The 12,780-nt window shown below is 37.7% G+C and overlaps 1 protein-coding gene across 8 annotated transcripts; it reads right to left on the bottom strand.

The window, feature by feature from the left end:
• Nucleotides 1-2,086: 2,086 nt before the first annotated feature.
• LOC18434720 (putative WRKY transcription factor 4) lies at nt 2,087-12,495 on the bottom strand. Of its 8 annotated transcripts, none has more exons than XR_016043371.1 (6): nt 11,965-12,495; nt 8,695-9,407; nt 8,353-8,511; nt 8,174-8,276; nt 2,425-2,855; nt 2,087-2,317 (listed from the first exon to the last, which is right to left on the bottom strand). XR_016043371.1 is itself a non-coding variant. In XM_088850415.1 (6 exons), the coding sequence occupies exons 2-6, from the start codon at nt 12,376-12,378 to the stop codon at nt 2,844-2,846; spliced, it is 1,401 nt and encodes a 466-aa protein (XP_088706541.1). In that variant the 5' UTR covers nt 12,379-12,395; nt 12,470-12,495; the 3' UTR covers nt 2,087-2,843. The 8 variants fall into 8 exon arrangements, 2 of the variants coding, with proteins under 2 accessions (XP_088706541.1, XP_011623586.1); XR_016043372.1 differs by having other exon boundaries at nt 2,087-2,251; XR_016043369.1 differs by lacking the exon at nt 8,174-8,276 and having other exon boundaries at nt 11,965-12,395; nt 12,470-12,495.
• Between the last annotated feature and the right edge of the window lie 285 nt (nt 12,496-12,780).

The raw sequence follows: 12,780 nt of genomic DNA, 5'->3' as shown, positions 1-12,780 counted from the left end.
CGAAACACTGTAGAACTTCACCTATAGGCGTTTTGTAGTGTTTTCATATATCTTGAGCTCTTAATTACTTGGATTCATTCTATATTGTAATCTTCTTTTCTTTGAGTACGTAATAAAATAATTTAATATTCTCAAAAAAAAAAAATTACTTGGGTTCGTTAATAAGATTTTAGTCGGGGTTAAAATAAATCTTTGGCTTCAAAACAAATTTTTTTAGGTGATGTTATAGATAATTTTAAAATTTTAAAATCAACAAAAAATACCCCCAAGGGAGGTTCTTTCACCCAAGGATGAAGTGCACAATTTGGTATCAAGGACCAATGCGATATTTTCCCAGTGAGACCTCACTTTAGTATTACCCTTGGACGAATTGCGATATACAAGAAGGAAAGGGTCTTTTTTTAGAAAAAAGAAAAAAAATTAAGTTACATATTTCTTAGCCAAAAAGTTTCACACTCCTTTGCTAATATAGGAGTAATTTTAGGACCCCAAATTCTAAGAACGTAATCTCTTCAACTCATAGACTAACCTCAACCAAAAAAATTCAAACTCTTTATGTACTAAAACAATAATGTCTTAAGATGGAAGAGAGACCATCTAATTTTTGAAGGGTAAGATCTAAATCTTAACTTTCTTTTAAATATAATCATCTAGTAATTCATAGGTAGTTCCCAAAATTTAAGATTATAAAAATCTCTCAGACTTTGACTAAGGGATTGCTCCAGGGGAGACATAGTATACGTGCTCTATGTTACATTTCAATAAGCATTTTAAAACCCATAATTGAGCTTGGATTAGTCATCCACTATACAGATTTGGATTGGCTAGGTAGTGATCCAAACACAAGCCTATTTGGAGTTTCTGAGATCGAACCTTAGATGGAGAGAAAAGGTGCTAAACACTCATGAGCTTAAGTGATTACGACTAGCAAATGCTACATCTCAAGTTCGATTCCTACCACTCAGCTCTCTACCTCTTCCCCCCTATAAAATAAAGAAGAAAAAACAAGCAAAAGAAAACCCAAGATACAAAATAGCCCGGGACTTGGATAGTGATCCCAACATCTCAATATGGTTTGAACAATTGGATCAGAAGTATGAATTTACCAATGGTAGTTTATGCTTAGGATGCATCAATTTGAGACAAAAGCATTAGACAATATAACGCAGTGTACGTTTAGAGGGAAAGTCGACTAGAAGTCCTAAAAGTAGGACAACATTTCAATATATTACACACAATATTTTTTGGCACAGTAAAGAGCAAGAAAATACCAGTCACAGGCAATCAACAAATAAAACAAGAGAATAATACTACAAAGTCACCTTCCATGGAACACCTCTAATTTATACATCGCCATGAATACTTTTGCTTCTCCAGGCTCTGCTTGCCCATGAAACCCATGTTTCAAAATGCCGGGGTGGATTATTCACCACACAGATCTGTGTCGGATCGCAGGATTGGCGATCCAGATCGATCCAAATAAGTGATCCAGAGAAATTTTAAATAATGAAATAAAAATTAAAATCAGAATCAAAACTTAAAAAAGTAGGGATTTAAAGGGAACCTAAAAATACATTGAATAAGCTTAAAACAAAAAAAAAAAAAAGCGCCAGGTTTTAAAACACTACATGAAATAAAAATGAGAAAGAAATTCTCTCTCCCCAAATACAAATTTCTCTTGAACCAAACGTGCCCTAAAGAAATATGAGAGTAATCCATGTAAAAAATAATAGCTACATACATATCACTAGGGCATGTTCAGGTAATCCACCAACTATAAAAAGAAAGGTCCTTTTTAGTGAACACAAGCTAGAAGATGAATTTATGTGTTTGAGAACTCAAAATCCTTTTTCCTATAAATTGTGTACTTTTTTTAATTAAGGCTGTGCAGTTCCAACTCAAAAATATCCCCCTGCTTTCACCAACAGGTTTATATAGTAAGAGTAAGCATGGTGGCTTATAGAAACCTCATCCTGAAAAATGATATTTGGAGAGAGAGAGAGAGAGAGAGAGAGAGAGAGGGGCCGAAAAATGATATTGAGAGAGAGAGAGATGGCCCTAACATAATGGGCCAAGAGAGAGAGCATTCACCATCAAAATCTCTTGTACTGTATTCCATTCATAGTGTTTCACTCATTATCTTAACCCCAACATGATATCCCAACAGAGTATGAAGCCCAAATTTGATATCCCAGCAGGGTAAGAGGCCCAACCTTTCACATCTCAGGAGAGGAGCGCAACCAAAGGAGCCCTGTGTCATTGCCATAAAATCACCTCATAAATTACTTCTTATATACTCTGCAACAAGGGATGGGCCCTGAGGAGTTTTGTGCCAATATAATCATAAGCATCATCCTCCATCTCAATAAAATACCAAAGAATGTACACCAAAAAAAGAAGGGAAGAGAGAACAATTGTACATACCAAGGCCTCCTCACTCAGGCTGGGTCATCAAATATACATCTAACCCAACTGCCCAAGCCGATCAAATACAGGCCATGATGGCATTTGAATCCAATTTCTTTCTCAGACCTGACAAAAAGCAAAATTCTGATAAATATCCTGCACAGTCCATTCATTTCGGACCCGGGTTTTGGGTCAGAAGACCTGAGAATGGCTCTTCTTTTGGTCTCGAGACACCTGTGCTTTGAAGTGTAGTAGCCTGTTTGTCCAAAGGCGTACTCGAAATTTTACCCGTAGCCATGGGCATAGTGTTATGGCTGCTGTTCTTAGCAGCCGGGACATCGTGATTATGCTTCCCCTCATATGTTGTGATTACAGACCTTGCATCATTCGAGGCTCTCTCCACATGTTTTCGGACATTGCAACCCACATTTGTGCATTTATAATAACTCCTGATGTCAAGATCAACATGTAGGGTTAGTCTATTGACTCGTGTTAACTTTAATGGATGATGATTCATGGTTGTAATTTGAGATGTATGATCTTATTATGGCTAGATGATATAAGCAGACACGTTTTATGTGAAATTTAAGCATCCAGACATCTGAATCGTGCACTCTTTTTGTCGGCTGTCGTTGGTTATCCTTTGCCTTCAAAGTTATTATGAAAAGAAGAAAATTAAGGGAAGATAATCTTGTCTCCAATTCCTATGTTCAGTTGTTTTCCTTTTTAAGAAATTAGTACCCTCACTTTCTTAAAGTTTCTTAAGCAATGGAGGCCATGATATTGAGACATCACCAAAGGGCCTCCCAATTGATGCAAGGAAAAGGCATGAGCATCCGATCAGTGGTATCCATGCAATCGTATACTGAACAGAATATGTTCAACAGAAAATTAACATTATCTAGCAGGTCATCAGCAAAACATTTACTTAAGAAATAAGCCTCTATACAGGGCAAAACCAAAAACATGAAGAAATCCTAAGTCCATTGATCTATAAAAAATAGGGTGCAGAGGATTATCATGTTAAGAGACATGAAAAGATAAGAACTCAAATGACAAAAAGACCACTTGCTTCAGAACAAGTTTCATAATTAGCTACTGACTTTCATTACTTGCACTTATTATTAGGGGAAGCTAACAATCAAAACTTTTGAGAACCATACCATTTCGAAAAATTCCATTGAAACAGTCACTTCATTCAACTGAGAAAGATTGTATCCACGAGAATCTCATCTCATAAATGCATTGTCATTGCCAGTGCTTGAAAACACGGCTTGGCCAACTCTACGCTGAATGGCCCAATGAGCCAAAAGAAGCCCAAAATTTTCGGGTAAAAAACCTCAAAATCCTAAACATAGGGGGGATGACTAATTCACATAAAAAGTATATAAAAGATGAGAAAAATATTAAACTTGCTAAAGATCGAAAAAGGAGAAAACATAGAAAATTTCAGAAAATTTTGTTAAAATCATAAAAACATGACAACTACATATAAAATTAATTACAAATCAATTATAATTGATTCATTCAAAGATAAAAATCAATTACAAATCAATAATAAACAATTATAAAAAAAATTATACATTTCTCCCGAGTTGGGGATTTATACAGGGCTCCGCAACCTGAATGCCTCCAGCGAGTCCAAGACTTGCTAGAATTGGCAAACCCTGGTCATCACTAGGCTCAAGTTTCATCTTCTTTCTCTGTTGTCTAGGTCATTATGACACAATGGATACCCTTTGTTGATAAATTTCCTACATTAAGGAAGGCTAGAGCAGACACGCATATGCAACTGAAAAGATTTTATCTGCACAGTAGTCTTCATTTGGGTAAATACAAATTGAGGTCTTTGGAAATATTAAGTTCATCGTCCATATTCAACTAAAAAACACTATTCTTAGCAAGCACAATCATTCCAATGTTCCAAGATATTCTTTAAGCTTAACTATCACCAGCATTAAAGCTACACTTTCGTTGCAAATGCTATGTTATGATAGATACATGTCATGACTACAAAACCATCTGTCTTTAATCATTTTAGATTTTATCCTCGCAACTTCACCAAATACACCATTCAATGCTTCTTCTTTTTCAAATTCTAGAGGAGAATACTTGTCCTGCAATTCCCAAAAGCATTTTTCTACCCATAAAATAGAACACAGAACACCAATCCCTAAGCCCCAAAATAAATAGAGTTGCCAAATGAAAATACTACCGTTCTCTTAGAACCACTATCAACCATTTATCTATCTGAATATCAACGTACTCTTAGAACCACTATTGACCATTTATCTATCTGAATCCACCATGATTGATTTTTGCTGAAACTGCATTCAATGATCGCTTTCAAACCATAGTTGTTGGAAGAGAGAGCAGGTATAGGAACAATTAAGAATCAGAAGCAGGGATATGCAAGATGCTAGAAGATTCCTATGGTAGAAAGCGCCATCTATACAGTGCATATCTTAAGAATGAAGATCCCAACCTTTTGGGATTGAGATCCTAACCTTTTGAGGATCGTGCACCCAACCAATTGGGACCACATACAAATTACTAAGAAACAGGTTCCACATGGCAAAGTTCTAGACTATCTTCAAACAAGAATCCATTAGTATTGCAATCAATATATCGAGTGCCCTTAGCCAGGGTTCCCCAAGTATTAGAACCAAGCCCTCAACTACCCTAAACAAGAGTTCTCCTAGTATTGAAATTAATGAATTAAGTGCCTTTAATCAAGGTTCCACTCTAGCATTGGAATCAAGGTCCTCGAGTGCCCTTACAAGGTTTCTAAGTATTAGAATCAAGGTTAACTAAAGTTTGCATGCCATCTTCTTCGTTGAATAAAGTATGTACAATCACCTGATTGATCGATAACAAATTTTAAAAAAATAAGGCATTTATTTTGGGTTCTCCAAGTAGAAGTTGGTAGTAAGGTACTTTGATATAACCCAATAACTCTAGACCAGGGTTCAATACTTGGCTCGGGCTGGGGACTCAACCCCTGCCCAAGCCAAGTAAATCAAGTGTCCAAGTGGTCTTGCCTGATTTATGTCAAGGCATCATAGTTCGCAAAATCGCTCGATCTAACCACTTACAGCCCGGTTAGATCAGAACCAGTCAGTGGCCAGTTCCGAGTTTGGGCATTTAGTGTGATCAACTGGTATTTTAAAAAACAAAATGTATATAAATTCTCAAAAATAAGGAATTTGATTTGTAATGCATTTTTAAATATTCTTTACATTATGGTAAAGATTAAAAATTGTTTTAGTCGTTAATACTCACTTTTATATTTTCCCATCTTTTTTAGAAAATTTAAAAAATAGCCCTTGAAAAATATAAAGTGGGTTAAAATCCAGGTTTTCCATTAATTTTCAACTTTATTAGAATGTGTTTTGTTTTAATCATTTTTTATATGCTTTTCATATTTTAGTAGATTTTTTTTTATATTTTTTTGTATTTTTTTTCAACACTTTTTGACCACCCGAGACTTGCCCAGTTAGAGCGGTTAAGTCGGCTTTACCAGTTAGGCCGGTTGGCCCATATCCGATTAACCATTCTGGTTTGATTTTGTGAACACTGACAGGCATAGAAATGCCCTAAAAAAAACCCGAAAATTAAAAGAATAGGACAACGGGTAATGGAATGGGGGAGAGAAAGAGTGAGCATTTGGGAAGAGAGGGAGAGAGAGCCGAACAGATTTAGCCAACAGACCTGGGGAGAGAGAGAACCACTAAGAGGAAATTGGCCAAGTGAGGGTGGCGATGTGTAGCTCGAAGATTGGGAAGAGAGAGTCCTTCCTTCAATGAGAGATGAGCAGATCTAGAGACAGAGACATAAGTATGAAAGGGGGGAGCGGATCTGGCCCCCTTTTCATAGAGAAAGATAGCAAAAAGGGGGCAGGATCCGGCCCCCTTTTAGAGAGAGAGAAGCGAAAAGAAAGTGGGTGAAAATATAACCCCCTTTCATTTTTCTTTTTTATGCTTTCCCATACTCGAGCGGGTACATGGGAACTCGCCTCAGCTCAGACTCAGCTGAGTTTTTTAGCGTTGCTCTTGACGTTTGCATCTGAATCTCGATTACAGAAGCAAGATTCCATAATGGGGACTCCCCAATTTTTCAGCCAATCGAAGAGAATACCAGCACCTATGAGTATTAAGCAGCACAAAATATATTTTATTCTGTTACCCGAACATGTTCAAGCAACCTATCCTTATATCTGCAACAATTCCACTTTCAATCTTATCACTTGATCAAAAAGGGGTATCCTGGCCATGATCCAGTTGAAGATGTATTTTTATCTTTGGAGAATCATCTGATGGTCAGGCTTCATAAGATTAATGGATCCTGTTGTTCCTCTTAATCATTTCAACCTCCTGACATTCTGTCTTCAGGCTGTAATCTCTACCCTTCTGTGCCTTAAAGTAACTAGGGAAACTCAGTTATCACCAACCAAGGTTGCCAAGCCCTGTCTCTTGTCTATCCTATAAAGGCACATATACTCTTAGTTATTTAGATTTACATGCAAAAAAATCTCAGAAAGCAACTCAAATCTACAACCTCCGCTTGTCATCCATAAACTTTATTTATAAAAACAAAGGTTACCAGCGTAACATTTTCTTTGACATAAAAACACGGAGCACTGTAACATTGTTGTCCTGCCATCAATTAGTATATTATAAGGAAAATTTCGTGTAGAACCCCAATTCCACATATTATTTCATGGTATACCCTCTCTTTGTTTTTCTTTCAAGCGGTAAAAAGAAATCCTTAAGGATTTCATGATACCCCCTCATCTCTTATCTCCATCTTTTATTGACTTTTGACCATAAAAATTAGCCCCAACAAATTTTTTTATACCATTTCATCCCAAAAACGTTTTTAACCCTCTTCCCTCTCCACCATTAAAAAAGTTTTTGGGTTGAAATGGCATAAAAAGATTTATTGGAGCTAATTTTTATGATCAAAAGTCAATAAAAGAGGGAGATAAGAGATGAGGGGCTATAGTGAAATCTTTAGGGGTTTTCTTATGCCACTTGAAAGAAAAACGGACAGAGGGCCTACCATGAAATAATATGAGGAATTAAGGTTCTCTATGAAATTTTCCCTATATTATATAAGCATCATGTCTCCTTTTCAGCAGCTAGCCATGCAAGGACACTGTTCTAAAGCACAAAATAAATCAGGAGATATGGTTAAATCACCATCTTGGAAATTATTTATTGGTTGCACCAAGGCATGAACATTACTGATCCAGATGCCCTCCAAGACAGAGAATGAATATCGTGGAGGTAATCTCCATCCTAAGGGATAATAGTATCACAATACAATTCTTAGAGTCACAATTGAGGGATAAAGCAGGGCCTTTCATGGCACACTCTGCATTGGGATTTTCCATAATCCGTAGTAGAAAGGTATAGAACAGAGAATGAATCACCAACAAAATTACACACCAATTTCATGATTAACATGTAATAGATGCTACATGTAGTGATATATAGTGTTTCTCACCCAGCAGTAATCTCACAGCAAATATAGAATTATGGGATTTTAATTTTTCAGTGATTCAACAGAATTTGCTTGTTTATATTTGACATACGCAGGAAAGATAGATAAAGCATAAAATGATGAATCCAAAATAAACCGCTCCAACGTATCCATTGATCTCATAAAGAAGGGAAAAACATCTTAGTCTAATGTACTATACTATGAATCCCAAGGTCACATCAACATCTCTTCCCACTGACAGAAGGTTGAAGATTAAATGCACCTGGGAAATGTCCATGTGGGCCCCGCAGAAGTTAATTTTCAACCCACCGTCGATGTGAATGGATAGAGTGATGTAGCCTTGGATTAGCATATACACTAGTTCCCTGGACAAAGGTCCACTTCCTTTAAACAGAAGAACTAAAGCTTTTACAAAATTCGACTACAGTAGAAAGTACCCACCTAGGATGAGGGTTCCCTTTCACTACTTTCTGCCCATACTTGCGCCACCTGTAGCCATCATCTAACAAATCAACCTCACTCGTCGTCTGCACGATAATCCTAGGCTCAGTGACTGTTCTATGAGAAGTACTCACTTGTGTCTCCCTATCAGCTATGTTCCTGCACCATGATTTCAGATTTTTTTCATGACCAAAATGCAGGATCAACAAATCCATAATAATAGAACTTGGGTTTTTTTAGGATTGGGTTCTTCTACTGGTTAGGAGAAATTGAAGAAACTCACTTTTTTTTTTTCCTTTTTATTGGTAGTAGGACTTTAATAACTTGGTTTGAACCACTTACCTTCTCTTTAGATCGGGCTCATCATCATGCCTATCATCTGCCTTAACAATGGCACCGCCGGCTTCCTCACCATCACTTGAGCCTGACATATTATCCGGTGTCCCCTGCCCATATTCCTGGTCCCTCCTTTGCATTGAGGGACCAGGGGCATTTACACTGCTCAAACTACCACTGTAACCCCCTGTCTCAGATTTTGCAATCGCATCTGAGCTCCCATTCCCTTCACTAGTGCCTCCAACCAGAGATCCACCATCTTTCACACGCTTATTTGTTTGAGGCATTGCATGATTGTGCTGACCCTTATAGATTATCTCCGTCACATGCCCCTCTAGGTTACGCTCGACCTTCTTCTTGACCGGGCAACTGGGGTGGGTACACTTATAATAACTTCGAGGATATTCACTTCCTTTCACCTGCTTTTGCCCATACTTTCGCCAATTGTAACCATCGTCAGATGGTTTATCGACCACTATAGGAGCATGGGACCTTCTCTCAGAGTAAGAAACCTCTCCAGATTCTTTTCCATCTGATGCTGAAGGCATCCTCTGTTGTATTGGAGTTGCGTTGACAGGAGGAGGAGGAGCTGAATGGGTCAAAGAAGGTGCTGAGATTGAAGGAGGGTACTCTGCTTGGAAGTGCAGTTGTGATTGCGATTGAGCAGCCTGAGCTGTGACCTGAGCTAGGGCTTGCTGGTGGGAGATACCAAACTGCCCCTGCAGATATTCAATGGGTCAAATTAATAAATGAGGAAACTCTAGCCTCTACCGTTTGGTTCTTTCCTAAAGCTAAGTTGAGATTATCCTTTTTATGGTGAAAATATAAATGATCAAATGAACTATTGAGAATCATAGTCAATCAGGGTCATTACCATCCATTGAAATGAATAGCAGTAATGGAGAGAGAGTGGATGAATATCACTCTCCCCCCATCAGCATCCATATGTCAATGGACAGCCATGTCCTTGAGGGACTATGGTCTTGTGTAGTCCAATTGATTATAGTATGCTTCAACCTTTTCACAACATGAGTTTTCACATAGTATGCCCAAACGCAGAATTCCTTTAGAATACCTTTGCAGTGCTTACTACATGCAGTACAAAAAACCACTTGGAAGTTTACTATAATATTACGTATTAAGATTACTGGAACCATTCCCATGTTCTCTTCCAGAACTAATACCTATAAGGAGTCACATTAAACCAAAAGTGCCCAGAATAAAAACCCATTAGGCCACACAGCTACATCAACTGGTAGCCAAGATGTTTAGCTTCAGAATTAAAATCATCGTTACAAGTAGAAATACATGAACTTCAATACCCACGGAAAGCACAGTATGAAATCACACATTCTAATCAACTGAGTTTTTACAACTCTATATGGGGCTAAGCAAGCATGGAAACCATAGAGCATTTTAAAGGTTATAATTTTCTTAGCTTCTTTTTTAATGTTGTTTTAAAAAATGTTGCATTATTTTCAATGGCCAATTGAAAGATCATTTAATCCCATATGCCTTTCAAGCTCCCTAACCTTATCTAGAAACAACCAAAACACTCCAATAGCAGCAAAATGGTTTCCTTCAATAAACAATAAATGGTCAGCCTCCTCTCCATCCAATTGATAAACTAAGATATCGCTGCTCAAATGGACAGAAACTCACTGTGAATATTTGATCCATTGGAACTCCACTTCCTATATAACTTTTTTATACCTTTTCTTGCTTTATCATGTATATTTTTATTACCTTGTATATTTTTATTACCTCACTTCATTCTTAAATCTATCTTATTTTGTTTGCATATTTGTGCATCCACTACCTTTTTTTGGGTAGTTGATAATCCACTACTCAATTTATTTAAAATAATAAATCATTCGTTGTTTAACCACAAATAAGAATTTTCTCCAATTCTTTGTACAAGAGGATCAAGGTGCAAAGAGTCATCCAATCCACGTAAGGAGGGATATTTGTTTAGCTAAAAAAGTTCATCAGGTTAGTTCGTAAAGGTAAATCACCCCTATGGTCCTTTTACATTGGAACCATCCCTCACTTCTTAATCCCTAGGGGATGTCTTCTACTAATCAATGTCCAATTTTGGTAATTTGCTCAAAGATATGAACCTCCATTAGCACCTAGTTGTGAAGGCCGCAGCAGCCCAAAGTCCTATAGCTCGCAAATCATCTTATTCGCTCCCAAGATAAAAAGAAGAGAAAAGAGCCAAACCTATGGAGAACAGGGCATCAAGGGTAACATGGAAATTAATGTCTGTGGTTTTAACGTACACAACACACCAGGAACGCGACACTCATGTCAGACACTTCTTGACAATAAGATACTTCTTGACAATCCTTGTTGATATCTCACCATGGAAGTACTTGTCACCTACTATCCCCCTCCCCTTTTGTTCAAATGATGTTCAGATGTTGCCCAAAAGGCTAATTTTGAGGCATGCGTTTCTGACACTCCTATTCATGTTAGATGCTGACATATATCCATGTCTTTGGAGACATGGGTTATTATGTAGATAACATTCACAGTTGTAGAATTATGAGCATTATCTCCATAACATAGTATTCAAAGGAGAGCTTTAAAATAGAAAAGGTGGGTATTACCAGAAGTAGTTCCATCATAAGACTATTGTTTCCCAACAAGTTCAGGTTTTCTAACAAGTATCACAAAAAATCAATTTGAATATTTGTCCATTGAAATTTGTCACTGAGGCCATTCAACTATTTAATCCCATTGGTATAAGTTTGGGTTTAACATTAAAATAAATAAAGATTAAATTTTACCACAAATCCAAACAACAGAACCTTCGAAAAAATTCCCTACTTCATTGTCATGTCCATATCCACAGTATTGACATATGCAAACTTCTTGAGATACAGACTACAAATTACTTTTAACAGGAAGAAATACACCAAAAAGGTTCACAACTACAAAATCTAATTTATGTAAACAGAGAACACCCAATGAATTACATAAGAAATGATCTCCACGGGATAGAAAAACCACAGTTTTAAAATTCCCAACATCTTAATTATAAAAAAAAAAAAAAAATCTTTATTGTTTATTCTCTCTAATGAACCACAAAATTCCATTAAAGAAAAAAAAAACAAAAACAAGCTAACAAAAGGCCATGTAGCTTCACGAGATAGTGAGGCCTACTTGATCACCATGATCACAATATATATATATATATATATATATATATATATATATATATATATATAGAGAGAGAGAGAGAGAGAGAGAGAGAGAGACCATAAAACCAACCTGAGCAGAGGATATAAAGACGGGCGAGTCGAGAAGGCCTGTCGGGCTAAGACCTGGAGGGATAGTAAGGAAAGACGGAGGCGAAACCACGAGACTCAAAGGCCTACTCTGTTTCACTGTTACAGAATCCTGGCCAGAATTCTCGCCAGAAAAACCAGAATTGCCACTGGAAAAGGCCGGATTCCGGCCATGGAAGGCATTGGGAGAGGCCATGGCACCTGCAAGTAACTGAGAGAAAGAGCGGCACTCGGTTTCAGCATCGTTCTCAGAGAAAAAGGAGGTGACCAGGGTCATGGGTCCTGGGCTTATATCTGAGCCACCTTTGAAAAAATTCTCCACTGAAGAGCGACCTGGCAGGGTTATAGTGGGGCGAGGTGGTGGTTCTTTTGATGCCCCAGCTTCTTTTCCAGCCATGGCGGTTGATGGGTTACCTGTAATTCACTGTGTTCTTAACACCCCAAAAACCCATTTTGGTTAGAGAGAGAGAGAGGGGGAAGTGAATTACCAGATAGAGAGACGTGAATTCCAAGAGGGAGGGAGAGAGAGAGAGAGAGAGAGGTGTGCAATTGAGGAAGTCAGAATGGAGAGGATGGACAGATGGGGCTGGATATCTAAAGGTCGTCTCTTTTCCTGCGTGCCTTTCGATGAGAAACAGAGATGGGTGAGTTGATCAATTGATAGAGAGAGAGAGAGATAGAGAGACGGGGGTTAGACTGAAAGTCGTCTCGAGGAGATGTGAATGGCTCAGAGAGGAAGAGCTGGGTAGGACTCTAGAGAGAAAAAGACTAATGGGGCCTAGACTCTAGAGAGAGAGAG

Source organism: Amborella trichopoda, chromosome 10, assembly GCF_054954075.1.
Source record: "Amborella trichopoda isolate Santa Cruz 75 chromosome 10, AtrichopodaSantaCruz75HAP2 v2.0, whole genome shotgun sequence".
Classification (NCBI taxonomy): domain Eukaryota; kingdom Viridiplantae; phylum Streptophyta; class Magnoliopsida; order Amborellales; family Amborellaceae; genus Amborella; species Amborella trichopoda.
This window is presented reverse-complemented; position numbering and strand designations above follow the sequence as displayed.

Coding starts and splice junctions, on each gene's coding strand:
- LOC18434720 (XM_011625284.3), bottom strand. CDS start 12,378: ATGGCTGGAAAAGAAGCTGGGGCATCAAAAGAACCACCACCTCGCCCC. Junction 9,408..11,964: donor TCTTTATATCCTCTGCTCAG/GTTGGTTTTATG, acceptor GAATATCTGCAG/GGGCAGTTTGGTATCTCCCA. Junction 8,512..8,694: donor GAGCCCGATCTAAAGAGAAG/GTAAGTGGTTCA, acceptor ATCATGGTGCAG/GAACATAGCTGATAGGGAGA.